Source organism: Hibiscus syriacus, unplaced genomic scaffold, assembly GCF_006381635.1.
Source record: "Hibiscus syriacus cultivar Baekdansim isolate YM2019G1 unplaced genomic scaffold, ASM638163v2 tig00111848_pilon, whole genome shotgun sequence".
Taxonomy (NCBI): domain Eukaryota; kingdom Viridiplantae; phylum Streptophyta; class Magnoliopsida; order Malvales; family Malvaceae; genus Hibiscus; species Hibiscus syriacus.
The window spans coordinates 4,118,292-4,131,940 of record NW_024063201.1 but is presented as its reverse complement, the minus strand read 5'-3'; the positions used below and the strand labels follow the sequence as shown (position 1 = coordinate 4,131,940).

Genomic DNA, 13,649 nt, shown 5'->3' with positions numbered 1-13,649 from the left:
CAAATAACAATATTCAGGTCAAAAAGAGAAAAGAAAAATAACACAGAAAGAATCAACTCAAAATGCCATCTCCCACTTCAAAACAGAAGATCGGAATTGGGGAGGAATTTATTTTGTTCAGTGAAGAAGAAGAAAGAAATCAAATTCAGTAACCATTTTTAGGGGCTGGCTTAGCTTGGGAGGTGTAGAAGAAAGGTCCGACTGAGTACAATTTGGTCTTGTTGTCGTTTAGGACACGGAAAGCAGAAAGAAGAGCACCCTGGATGGCTTTGTTGACATCACTGGGAACATTGCAGGCCTCCAATGGAGAGCTTTTAAGATGAACCTTGCACTCTCTTAGCTTCAACTTGTCGCCACCTAAATCAGGCAATGGAACGAAGAAGTAACCTTTTGCATCAGTTGGTTTGCTGCAAATGGAGATAGTTTTCTCAACACCTTTACATGTTATCATTGCCAAAGCCCCTACTCAACCCAAAGAAGAAGAAAGTGAGAAAGCAGAAGAACCCCATTAGACTTAATCAGTACAAATTACAAATTGTCCAACGAGACCTTACCTTGAATGGGGTAGTACCTGGAACCTTCTTTGCATAAAACAGTCCCTTGAACATAAATGGAGAGACGATTTTTCATTTCTTCTGACTTTGTTCCATAGGAAGACTTTTCGTAACCTTTACCATGCCCAGGCAGTTCATCTGGCTTTGCTTGCTTATAGTAGTCTGGTTTTGGTTTAACAACGAATGAGTTCGTCTTGTAACCATATTTTTTTTATTTTCTTCTGGTTTTGGCTTGTAATTGCCTTGATCTGCCCCAATATTAGGCTTGTCTTCTTCTGATTTTGGTTTGAAAACGTATGGTTTTTCTTTGCCTTCTGGATTTGGCGTGTAGGTGTCTTGTTTTGTGCCATAACCAGGCTTCACCTCTCCTTCTGGCTTTTCTTTTTCCTCAGGCTTCTCATTTTATGCTGGTTTGGGCTTGTAGTAGTCTGGTTTGGTTCCATATTGAGCTTCTTCCGACTTTGCCTGAGGGCTGTCGGCCGGTATTCCATCGAAACCATACTTGGATGAAGCATCAACATGATCGCCAGCCGAAGCAGTTGCTAGCAATGACAGTACAATTAAGGAGAATGCCAAGGAGAGACGGAGAGAGCCATTGCAATGTAATAATCGATGCAAGAACAAAAGAAAGATAAGTGGATGAAGAATAGGGGCTGAGACCGTTGCCTTTATAGGGAAATTGGTCACACATTAACATAAACAACGTAGAAAGGATGAAGTTGGGCGCAAGATGCCAACGTGACTTCTAGACTTGCTTGGGTACCGCTACCTACATCTAATGTACATGAACACCTAGATGAATGCTCCTCCAACCCTATTATAGTTGTAACCAAAATTTTATAATAATAATAATAAAAGAACCACACTAAATTTATGTTAAAAATACCAAATTCAAAACAAACTAGAAATTATGAAAATTATTATAAATCTTATCAAATTTGTTAGAGATTATCAGAATTGCATAAAAAAATTACTGCAATGATGTCTGCAGGTATCCAAAACAATATAGTTAAGCTTCAAAACTTGGGTAACAATCTTGAGTCGGTATAGTAGTTGCCATGTGCATTGAGAAAGTAAAAAGGAACGGCAATAGGCAGCTAAAAACCTGCCAAGGACATTGGTAAAACTAATGCTAGCTGCAAATGATTCATTACAAAATCTAACCGCTCATTTTCAATCCTACCAAATCCAAACTAAGCATTTTGAGACGTGCAAAAATGATAGATTAAATAGAATTGTTCATTCCTAACTTGCAAGCAACACTATTTTTTCCTTTTCTCTCTCTTCAATCTCTTTGGGAAACGTTCTTCGGGCTCTAGAAGGACTTCAGAGAGCATCTCTGACCAAAGCTTTTCATATTGTGAGTAGAAACTTTCTTTAAACCAGTCAATAATTTCTGAATGTAATGCCCTTGGATTTTCCTCCCATGTCTTTCTTAACTGGCCACAACTGTCGATCGACCATATCTTCAACTTGTGTAAAAGATTTCCGACTCGTCTTTGACCGTATGATTCTGGCTTTAAAATGATATCAGGCGAGGCTGACATGAATTGCTTGACAGAGCTTAAGCACGGCAATACCTTACCTTCCATCAAAGCAAATGCAAATACTGCCGCTCGATGTTCGTTGTTACTGATCTGCAAATTATGCATCGGAAGTTGCCATAGGTGAGGACCGAAAGTGGGAACCACCCAACTATATACTTCATCTATTTGAGGGTCGTAATAAGGTTTAGGATCGGTAAGAGGAGCGGAGAAAGTGCAATAAGACTTGGCATATTTAACGAGCCAATCCGATTTCACACTAGTTGCCCCATGCATGTATGGCCGCTTTGTGTGTATTAGTCCACTATACACCCAGAACTCCGGCAGAACTTGAAAGAAATGAAGAAACGATGGAGAAAGACAGTTTCTTTAACCAGACAGGCTTGATATCTGACTGTATTTACTTTCCTATAGCCTTCAGATGATCTTGAAACTCCTCTAACGCGTTTGGCAACCCGATCAGCCCAGCCAGCGCAGATAGCTTGTCCTAAGAGTTCTTCCTCGTTCAGTAAAAGTGGGTTCTTACTGGAAGAGACCCTCCAAGAGTGCTCTACATCTTTCATGGTTCCATGTGTCCATAAGAAATCTTGTCCAGCATCACAATGAACATTTTGATTAAAAACCAACTGAAGAAGCTGCTTTCTTAGCTTGGACATTTCCTCCATGGTTTTCAGATGTAATGTGTTCTCGTTGCAGAACTTTACTTGGTTTTCTGAAAGCTCAAAACACTGTAATGCATAAGCAACTGTCAGAGTATCACTGCTAGGGTTAGAGAATTTAGCTCGGGACATTTTGGCCAATTCTTTTAGTTTTCTTTTCTCTGATTTTTCTTTCTTGTTCAAAGCTTTCTCACTATCTAAGGGATTAGATCCAGTAGCCGGCTTTGATTCATCATTTTGACTGTGGCTTTCTTCATACTGTATGACAAAAGGATTTGTTGAGCTCAAAACTGCAGCGGCTGCAACTGCATATCCAAGAACCAGATTTGCCCTAGCATAGTTTTTCACCCTTCTCATAATCTGGATAACAGTAAGGAGCATCCTTGAGTGGCGAGGACTCATTGGATAATGAGCCATGGCTTTCCCCAGAGATGTCAACTTTCCATTGCTGTCTAGTGCTTCAAGAGCTTTCAGGCAACGCTCTGCTTCAACCAGTGCAGTGGGTCCTGGAGAAGTCGGGAATGGGAAATTTGCAACCTGAAAAAAATACAGAAAACATGACAGAGATATTCATTACTGAACAACTTCGATAACAAGTGAATGTGGGTCAACTAGTCACCAAGTAAAGCTTAGGCAGGACTCAACCACAAATAATCCCTTATCATAAGCTTTCATAGGCTAGAGCTAATGGGAAAAAAAAAAGGTTTTCTAATAGGGTCAAATTTTGACAAAACAATACAAATATCTAAGTTCACACATAAATTATCTCACTTAAGCACCATATGGATCCCAATATGAAACTTTTATAAAGAGAGAAAAACAGCAAAATAGATGCTAAGCTCACCTTATCAATGCCCATGGATTTCATAAGAAGAACAACACCATCAACAGGTATTTTAGATATTTCAGCGCAAGAGAAATCAGGAAGTATGTTAGTAAAAACTGCAGAGGAATACAGACGATAACAATGGCCAGGACCGGTTCTTCCAGCTCTTCCTGCTCGTTGAGCAGCAGATGCTTTACTTATCCACTGTATCTCATATGTTTCCATACCATTGGTAGAATTGTAATTCTTGACCTTTTCTCTCCCGGTATCAACCACATACTTTATTCCAGGGATGGTTAAAGAGGTTTCAGCCACATTGGTAGCAACGACAACAAGCCGCTCTCCATCCTTCACCTCTTCAAATACACGAAGTTGTGCTGCTGCAGGTAGCATTGCATAAAGAGGTAGAACTCGTAGTGACCCAGTATTGAGGCCTTTATTACCTTCACTAATTTTTTCAATGGGAGCAGAAGGTTGTTCTAAGCTGTTCTCTGGATTGATAGAGAGATCCTCTTGTCCCTTGGGATTAGAATTTAAACCATCTTTCTCAGACAAAGCTTCAAAAGCAGCCTTCAGGGAAGCAAGGCTTCCATCCCCTCCCAACACATCAACCAAATTATCACCATCTTCCATGGATTTCTGATCCAATGTCTGACCATCCTCATAAAAAATTTCTAGTTCACTATCTGTCTCTGAATCATCCTCATCATAATCATAGTGATCTTCATCATAAGAGCTGAACCTGTCAGTCTTCTGGTGAGTTGACTCTCCATTTATCTCAAATGCTTCACTAATATCCTTCATATTAATGTCCTCATCCAACTTTATTTGAGAGTAAGGAGTGGCCTCAGTAACGTTGCCCCCTTTAGAAATTTTGGTGATTATGTCCTTGGAAGCCTTGCGTAACCTTCGGCACAAGTATTCTACTTCTCTCTGTCCAGTGACAAAAACAAGTATGCCACCTGGTGGAAGCCTCTTATGTATAGACATGACTTTTTTAAAGGCATCAGAACAAGGTTTAATGGAAATATCATGCTTTCAGGGCTTATACTTTGTCCTGAAAGCACCATCTGCTGTTGCTTCTCATACAAATCCTGCCATAAACCACAAAATAGTTCAGCAAAGATAAAGCTGAATATAAAAGAGAAGAAAATATGTTTATTGACCCAAGTTCAAGCATCTTTCAAGTTTCACCTGACGAAGTCGAATTACACGAGAAAGCATTCCAATAAGTATGTCTGTGTTCAAGCTTCTCTCATGAGCCTCATCCAGAACAAGGACAGAGTAACGCTTTAATAGAGCATCATTCTGCACCACCAAGCGTGAAGGTATAATTAAAAAAAAAAAAAAAAAAGTGCTACAGGAAGAATGCAAGATATTTATTTTTCATGCAAAGTCATCAGGACTATCACACAGATCATAACAATAATTTGAATTAGGATGAAAATAAAACCTGAACTTCTCGAAGTAAAATCCCATCAGTCATAAACTTGATAGAGCATTTGTCTCCAATCTTCTTGTCATGCCTAACTTGAAACCCAACTTCTTTACCAAGATGAAGGCCAAGTTCAAAGGCAACTCGCTTGGCAGTAGCAAGGACAGCAACACGGCGGGGTTGAGTAACACCAATGATGCCACTTCTAATGGTAGACTGGCTTGAACCAAACCCAGCTTCATAAAGAAACTGAAATAATGGAAAACAAATAGGGTAAAAATAGAACTATCTAAAAGGGAACAAGTTTTAGATCCCACCAAGTAGACATAATCATGCATCATACAACCATACCTGTGGAACTTGTGTGGTTTTACCACATCCAGTCTCTCCACAAATAATTACAGTAGAATTCTCATTTATAGCCTCCATTATTTCCTGCTCCATCATGACTATTGGAAGATCATTCCTTTTGTTCTCAATCTCATCTGGCCTTGTGACATGCACTACAGTAGGGGCAGAAAGAGGTCCCTACAAAGAACAAAGTTTATTTTAACAAGTCCAGTTGAAATCAAATTTTAGGTCTCTCAATGAACCCTACCTCATGTCAAAACACCTCGAACAAGACAATGACATAAAAACAAAGACAAACATGCAAGAAAAATGTGAGGAAATTAAGCCCAAAATTTTAATTCAAGCAACTTTTCTAAGTCCAACCTGTCTAGCATACGCTTTCAACTTTTTCATCATATATAAATATTTAGCCGCTTCTAACTTCAGACTTCCATTTACATAAAGCTCAGTAAATATTAAATCTCAAAAGTATGACACCTAACCAAAATATCACGTCTATACAATTTCCCTTTAGATGCAATTCTTCCTTCAAATGATATGTTAGACGTTTGAAATCCAACTCACCTTTGACATGGAGCTTTTTCTCCCATCATTGACAGGCAGCTTGGGAATACAGGTCTCCATGCCTTCTTCTAAAGCTGCATCATCGTTCTTAAAGGAAACCTCCATGGTTGGTAAATTATCAACATCACTGCAGCTTGGAGATAGGCCCTTACAAAATGTCAGCTTTTGAGAAGATGACAAAGAGTCATGGGCCTGTTTTGCAACTTCCTTTTCTATTACCATGGTAGGTTCAATGTGATTTTGACCAGTATCCTTCCTTAAGTTTAATTGCTCCAACTCAGTTTCAGGTTCATAAGAAGAAGTATTACCATGATCCCACCCCTTAGAAGATTTGACACTATGAGGAACTTCTAAACCTACTTTAGAAAATAGAATAGCTGTCCTCCGTTTTTCCCGCATTGTTTTAGCCTGTTAAAGCATATTCATGTTAACCATGATAATTATATCCTACTATAAAAAATTTGTAGACTCAATGATACAAACCTGACCAATAGTTTTTGAGGACTGCAGCAAAGAATATACATCTTCTGGAATCTTGTATTTCCTGAACAAGTCAAGTGTTACAGTATTTTTCAAACATTCAATAACATTTCCCAACAAAAGACAAAGAAAATAGGATATATTATTTAAAGAAGGAAAGGAAATGTACTCCAATGTCTCAATGCTTGTCAATAGCAAAAGTGCTTTCTCTTTCTCTTCCTGTGCCAACAAATAAGAAGTCATCCGCCTAACACAACAAATGAAGCAAAGCAATTTGGTATCGATAATCAACATAGGGCAAGAACCTCAATCTTCTTCAACTTTCTTATCTGAGATTTACTCAATTTGGGGTTTTGCTTCTCTTTAACCCGTTGAAGCTCCTGTGGACAGAAGTATTTAACCACAACTTCTTACTTTATATGATCAAAAGAAAAATCATGGGCGAGATTAAAGCATCAGTATCATTGGAATCCAAACTACAGTACTAACAAGGGTAAGATAACCCTTTCAGCCATTGCTATCACTAGCACTATTTATACCTGATCCTTCCCTCTCCTTTTCTTGCTTCTTTTCGTAGGCAAGATTAAAGCATTGCTGTCACTAGCTTCCAAACTACATATGTATGCAAACAGGATTCCGTTATGTTTACACTCTTCAACAACACTAAGAAATCAAAATGAAACACGCTTTTTTTAATAATTTGGCAGAAAATAGACAGAGAAAGTTAAAAAGTTCATATACCCTAATGTATCTTGTCCGATCATCAACTCTATAGGTGGGCAAGAGTTCTCCATATTTCCACCTTAATATAAGTTCAGATAAACCTGTAAAAGAAAGTAAGCTACTTTCAGCTTTGGTAGTTATTATCCATCCCTTTTATATTCTATAGTTTATATATACTGCTAAAAAAATCTTAATATAACAGAAACAGGGTAAACAAAACAGAGTCAATATAGGCAATATAGGCAAAAGGGTTTAAGTTGTCAACATTGTCGCTGCTGCTAATGCACAGTAGCAGTTACATCGGCGGCCGCTTAGGACCTCAATAGCGGTGTGAAAAAAATCACATCAATAGCAGCAAAATTTCTCAGAGACAGTATAGATGCGACAGAGGAATAGGACCGAAAACAGAATTAAATATAGCAGATTGATGCAGAGACGGATACCAACAAAAATCTCATGACTCAAATAGAAATCAATCTCCAAGTTAAGTTTAGGGTTTCAAAAATTACCTGTCGCAAACTCGAAGGCAAAGGACAGGAGGGGGAGCAGAGGCTTAGGCGGCGGCGATGTGGGAATAAAGTTAATAGTGCGTCGGGAATTATTTTATTTAATAACTTGGATAAACACACATATCTTCCTTCTCGTATTTATTTTAGGCACGGTCGGACAAAGTTTATTGACTCGTGTCTTGATCGCACGGAAGAAAAGGAAACCGGAGGGTGTGACTTAGACGGTAAGAACGTTTGGACGGCAAGCGGCAGCTAGGCAGTAAAACTAACGGTGCTTAGGGTTAGAAGAGAAGAAAGCAAGCGGCAGTTGGGCAGTTAGAAGAGAAGAAAGCAAGGAGTTTGATGTTTTATTTTTGGGTAAACTACGTCAAATAACACTGAACTTTTTCAGACGACTTTTTTAGACCACTAAACTTTTAATTTTGCCAATTATAGCACTAAATTTTACTTTTACATTCAATTATGTCATTTCGCCATTAAGTCACTAACATGACGATGACATGGCTAGCAATTGTTGACATGGCATGCCACACCAAATAGCGTCATTTTGGTGTAACTGTTCTCATACTTAAAAGATATCGTATTAAACACTAAATTTTTAGGGAGTATCAATTTTGGCACTGAACTTTCAAATAATTTTCTTTTTTACCACTACACTTTTCGGTAGTTGTCGGCAGCCAAGCGCCTTCGTTCATCGGTCATATATTGTGGTAAGATTAGTATAAAAACGTTCATATTTTACCCCTCTTTCTTCTCCTAGGATTGGTTTTTCAAGAAATCAATTCAAAATCGATGAAAATCTATTTAAAAGTTCAATGTATTAATACTCCGATCACTTTCAATGACCGACCAATAAAATTGATTTTGAGATATGTTGTTCGTCTTCTCGAAATAATGTTTTTCACTATTCATATTTTTTTAACAAACACACCAAATCCCGTAAATCTAATAAAATCTCCAAACATAAAAAAATGATATATTTTTTGTGTTTAATTTCATCGATTTTGAGTGAGTTTCACAAAAACTAATCATATACGAAGAATAAGAGTCAAATGCGAACATTTTGATACAAATTTTGTTGTGAAAGATGATACATGATAAGCTAATTAATTGTCAACAGAAAGCAGAAAATGTAATGGTAAAAGAGAAAAATGTTTAAAAGTTCAGTGGCATAATCGATACACCACTAAAGTTTAATGTCTAAAACGACATCATTTCATGCATCATAACAACCATACCAAAACGACATCGTTTTGGTGTGATATGTCACATCAATAATCGTCAGTCATGTCATCATCTCGTTAGTGATTTAAATGTAAAGTGATAAAATTTAATGTAAAATTAAAGTTCACCGATATAATTGGAAAAATTAAAAGTTCAGTTGTATAAACAAGTATGTAGACAAAGTTCAGAGGTATCTGGTGTAGATTATCCTTTAATTTTTAATTAATATAAAAAAGAATTTGATTTAAATATATTTACTGTGAGCTATACGTTTAATACCTAAACTATCTGTTTTGATTCATTGTAGTACTTAAACTTTCATTTTTTTCAAAATCATATCTAATGTTTAGTTTTTGTTCTATTTTAGTACCTCCCCATTAAAAACTTAACGCATTTAATACCTAAACTATCAGTTTTGGTCACTAGACAAAGTTAAGAGGTATCTAGTGTAGATTATCCTTTATTTTTTAATTAATATAAAAAGAATTTGATTTAAATATAATTTAGTGTGAACTACGCGTTTAGTACCTAAACTATATGTTTTGATCCATTGTAGAATCTAAACTTTCATTTTTTTCAAAATCAAACCTAATATTTAGTTTTCGTTCCATTTTAGTAGATCCCCATTAAAAACTTAACGTGTTTAGTACCTAAACTATCAATTTTGACACATTTTAATACCTAAACTTTCAAAAACAAAAACTTAATATTAAGTTACTAAAATGAAACAAAAACTAAACATTATATATGATTTTTTTTTTAAAAAAATAAAAGTGCAGATACTAAAACAAGCCAAAACTAATAGTTAAATACTAAACGCGTACTTTACCCAATAATTTATATCAATAACAATTTAAGTGAGTTTTACTTTCTTCATATGTTACCATTTATTAAATAAGATAGTGTAATTATGTTACGTAATTTTTTTTATTTTGACAAAAAATATTGGATTAGATCCTACCATAATCGAAATTTTAATTACAATTTTAAGACGAATTTGGATTAAAAAAATGCTAAAATCAAATCATGTTCTATTGTCAAGAGAATTGGTATGCATCAAAGTTTAGTGATCCCATTCTCTTTTATTTGGCATTCAACGTTCCTTCAATCAGTCTCCTCAACAAAAATATGGGAGGCTTTCCCCTTATTAGTGAATCCATGGCTAACAATTCCATGCCAATGGGAAAGCCTATGTTCCATGTCCAGAATGAAGATACTATTTTTTTATCCATTTTATTATCATTATTATTAATATTATTATTATCATTATTAATATTATTATCATTATTATTTTTATTATTTTTATTATTATTATTATTATTATTATTATTATTATTTTTATTATTATTATTATTATTATTAAATATATTAAATACAAACCAATTACAATTAAACCGGCTCAGTTACAAACCAACTGAAACCGGTCCAAATCCAACCGGAAACCCTAAATATTTGGGTTTCCAGTTAGGGTTTCCTAACCCTAATCATCCTCAGCCGCCTCATCACAGCCGTTGGATCTGGCACGATCCAACGGTCCACATGGCTCCAGAGAGGAACCCTAGGGTTTGATACCCTAGGGCCACGCGGCGCCGCTCCAGCTTCCACGCGGCTGCCGACAGCCCTCGCCGCCTCCGCCGCTGTCACGTCCCAGCCGAAGACTCCAGAAGCTAGAACACCGGCCGTCCACGCCAAGGCTACGGGGTGAGTCACCACTGGTAGTCCGGTGACTCACCGAAGCCCCCTCTTCGGACCGGTCCAAGACGAACACCGGTGGTGGCTATAAAAGCCACCACCCACCTGAAAAAAAAAAAAAGGAGAGACAGCAAGAAGAGAAAAAAACAGAAAAAATACAGAGGAAAAAAAATAACAACAACAACTACCAACGATCCCAGTCCACAGCAACAGCAAAAATAGAAGGAAAAAGAGAGAAGAGAAGCTTACCAGGGAAGCTTTGACCACCACCGGAATCATTAAACATCGCCGGAGAACCGAAAATACCGAAGGTATTTTCATAGATTTACTCCGATTTGGAGTCTTTTTGGGAAAACAAAAGTTGGATTCGGGCTCAGGGTGTCTAGATCTATGTTTTAGGTGAATTTGGGGAACTTCCGACCACCGGCGGCGGTGGTCGGCGGCAGAACTCACGGCGGCAGACGGCCGCCGGATTCCCTCCGGTGAGGGAATCTAGAGAGAGGCCAGAGAGAATTCTGGCTCTCTCTCTCTCTCTCGGTTTAAGAAGAAGAAAAAAAAAAAAAAATGAAATCGCTGGCCCGAAGGGCCAGCCGGTTTGGGACTCTTATAGTCCTTCCCGAACGACGTCGTTTCGGGAAGGACTATATGCGTAATTACAAAATAGTTAAATCCCTTCCGCAGTCCTTCATATTTGTAAACTTTACATTTTGGTCATTAAACTGAATTTATAAGAATTTTAATTCGGTCTTTGAATTTTAATTTTATTCATTTTAGTCTTTTTAATTAAAATAATTTAGGATAAATGACAGATTTAATCCCTTAATTTTAATAAATAATTTTTTAGTCCCTAGTTCATACTTTTAATCTATTTTATTATAAAATTTGAATTTTAGATAAGTTTATTTTGGTCATTAAATTATTAAATAAAAAAAATATATTTAAACCCTATAATTTCAATTAATTAATAATTAGTAATTAGTTTTATTTTATAAATTAGTTATTAATTTTATATGTCTTTATTATTTTTTATTGTTTTAATATATTGTTTAATAGAATTATTATTTTATTATTGTTAAATATTTTGATATATATTCATAAATATATATAATAAATATTAACTCTTAAATATTTATTTTTAATATCGAAGAAAAGGACAGTCTTAATACAACTGGATGTCCTATTCTGATGTTTTAAAATTAAACAATATTATTTAAATTAATATTTATCAATATCAAAGAAAAGAGCTGTCTTAAGGCACCTAGAAGTTCTTTTCGGATATTTTTAAATAAATATTTTTTTTACAATTTTGAAATTATAAGATTATAAATTAAATATATTTTTGAATTTTTAAGAGACAATTTAATTAAAAAGTACCAATTTTGGGCGTTGTAGGGGTGCTAATCCTTCCCTAAACGTAACCGACCACGAATCCCTTTTTATTATTAAAAAGAATAAATTTTTGGTTATAAAACGCAGATCAGTTCAATTTTTTATTGATGTTTTCTTAAAACTCTTTAAAAAATAATTTTTAGGTATTCGACCTACCTGATCCAAAAAGGCCGATGGCGACTCACAAATTATTTTCAAAATTATTTATTATTAATTTCCCCGCCAAATTTTAATATTTCGTGCCCGGACGAAAACCGGTTACGACAGCTTGGCGACTCTGCTGGGGACTGGTCAAACTTTTAAAAATTAATTATAAATTGTCTCTATTAAAAATTAAAAAAATTTATATATTTAATTTTTAATTCTTTCTTTTCAAATTTTTTTTTTATATTTATTATTTTTATAATATTTATATGTTTTATTTGCAAGTATTTTATTTCAGTATTTATTTTTATGTCAAAAGTTTAACATTTCTCCTCACACACAACACTTGCATTGCATAACATAAAGCTCTATAATTGAGTTGTCCCTTTTAAGTGAAAGTGAAAGCAACGTCTTCGTGAGAATTTATTCTCCGTGTCAGACCTAGCAAGTAACTTTCGGGGTTCATATGCTCTCTGTCTTCGTGAGAATTTATTCTCCGTGTCAGGCATAGAGAAATGTATCCCCTCGAATTGAACTCGATTCACTTAAGTCTATAATGGACTATGATCGAGGGTTTGATAGCCCAAGGGGGCATCAACAAGGACAGTTCGAGTACCTATACTCCTAGAACTGAAAACCTGCATATAATAAACCCTAGAAATTCTTCCAATCAGAAGTCATGCCGAAATTTTGTCCAAAATAGGTGTACACACAGGAGAAATGAATTATGTCTTTCCTGTTAATTTATTTTACATGTTTATTTAAATTATTTAGAAAAGCATGTTTAAATTAAATAAATGTTATTATCCTTTAAACTAACTTATTTTCTTTTTGTGTGTTCTTTATTTTTCTGTTTGCATAGCATCATATGCCGAAATTTTGTCCAAATAGGTGTACACACAGGAGAAATGAATTATGTCTTTCCTGTTAATTTATTTTACATGTTTATTTAAATTATTTAGAAAAGCATGTTTAAATTAAATAAATGTTATTATCCTTTAAACTAACTTATTTTCTTTTGTGTGTTCTTTATTTTTCTGTTTGCATAGCATCATACAGGATAAAAGACATTGATCCTTGTGTTAATAGTCTCATTGGAAAACCTTCATCCATGGATAAAAAGGGTTCAGTCAAGTAATTCTAAACTCAGAAGTAAGACAGTGGCTGAAGATTTACAAAGACAAGAAGGAGATAGTCTGCCAGATGATTATGTTACTTGGCCATTATGCTTCAGTTTCACTAAAAAGAAATGATCTGCAAGATTTGCGAGGTATTTGGGAAAGTTGGGATTCAACAAAAAATTGCAGTTTTATCAGACTTACGGAGACATCCCATATTTGCTCTATGTAAGTTGATGATGAATTACTCAGAGCCCTAGTTCAATTCTGGAATCCAGGGTACAATTGCTTCACTTTCAATAAGGAGGACTTGGTCCCTACTATTGAAGAATATACAACTTTGTTACATCTTGAAGGTGCTTTGGAGAGCGATATTCAAAGTCAATAAAACTCAGCCCTTCGAGTTAAATTAGCAAAGATTGCTGGGGTACAGAGAA

The 13,649-nt window shown here is 35.5% G+C and overlaps 1 protein-coding gene and 1 pseudogene across 1 annotated transcript; both read right to left on the bottom strand.

Annotated features, from left to right (window-relative positions):
• Positions 1-42: 42 nt before the first annotated feature.
• On the bottom strand, positions 43-1,672 carry LOC120172296 (annotated as a pseudogene).
• Positions 1,673-1,744: 72 nt separating this feature from the next.
• On the bottom strand, positions 1,745-7,780 carry LOC120172337 (ATP-dependent RNA helicase DEAH13-like). Its single transcript, XM_039179818.1, is given in 14 exon segments — positions 1,745-2,445; positions 2,448-3,294; positions 3,602-4,587; positions 4,590-4,677; positions 4,778-4,891; positions 5,037-5,267; positions 5,370-5,546; positions 5,934-6,341; positions 6,417-6,477; positions 6,583-6,632; positions 6,719-6,793; positions 6,953-7,025; positions 7,155-7,237; positions 7,646-7,780. Coding segments are annotated over 13 exon segments (3,792 nt in total). The 5' UTR covers positions 7,208-7,237; positions 7,646-7,780; the 3' UTR covers positions 1,745-1,816.
• Between the last annotated feature and the right edge of the window lie 5,869 nt (positions 7,781-13,649).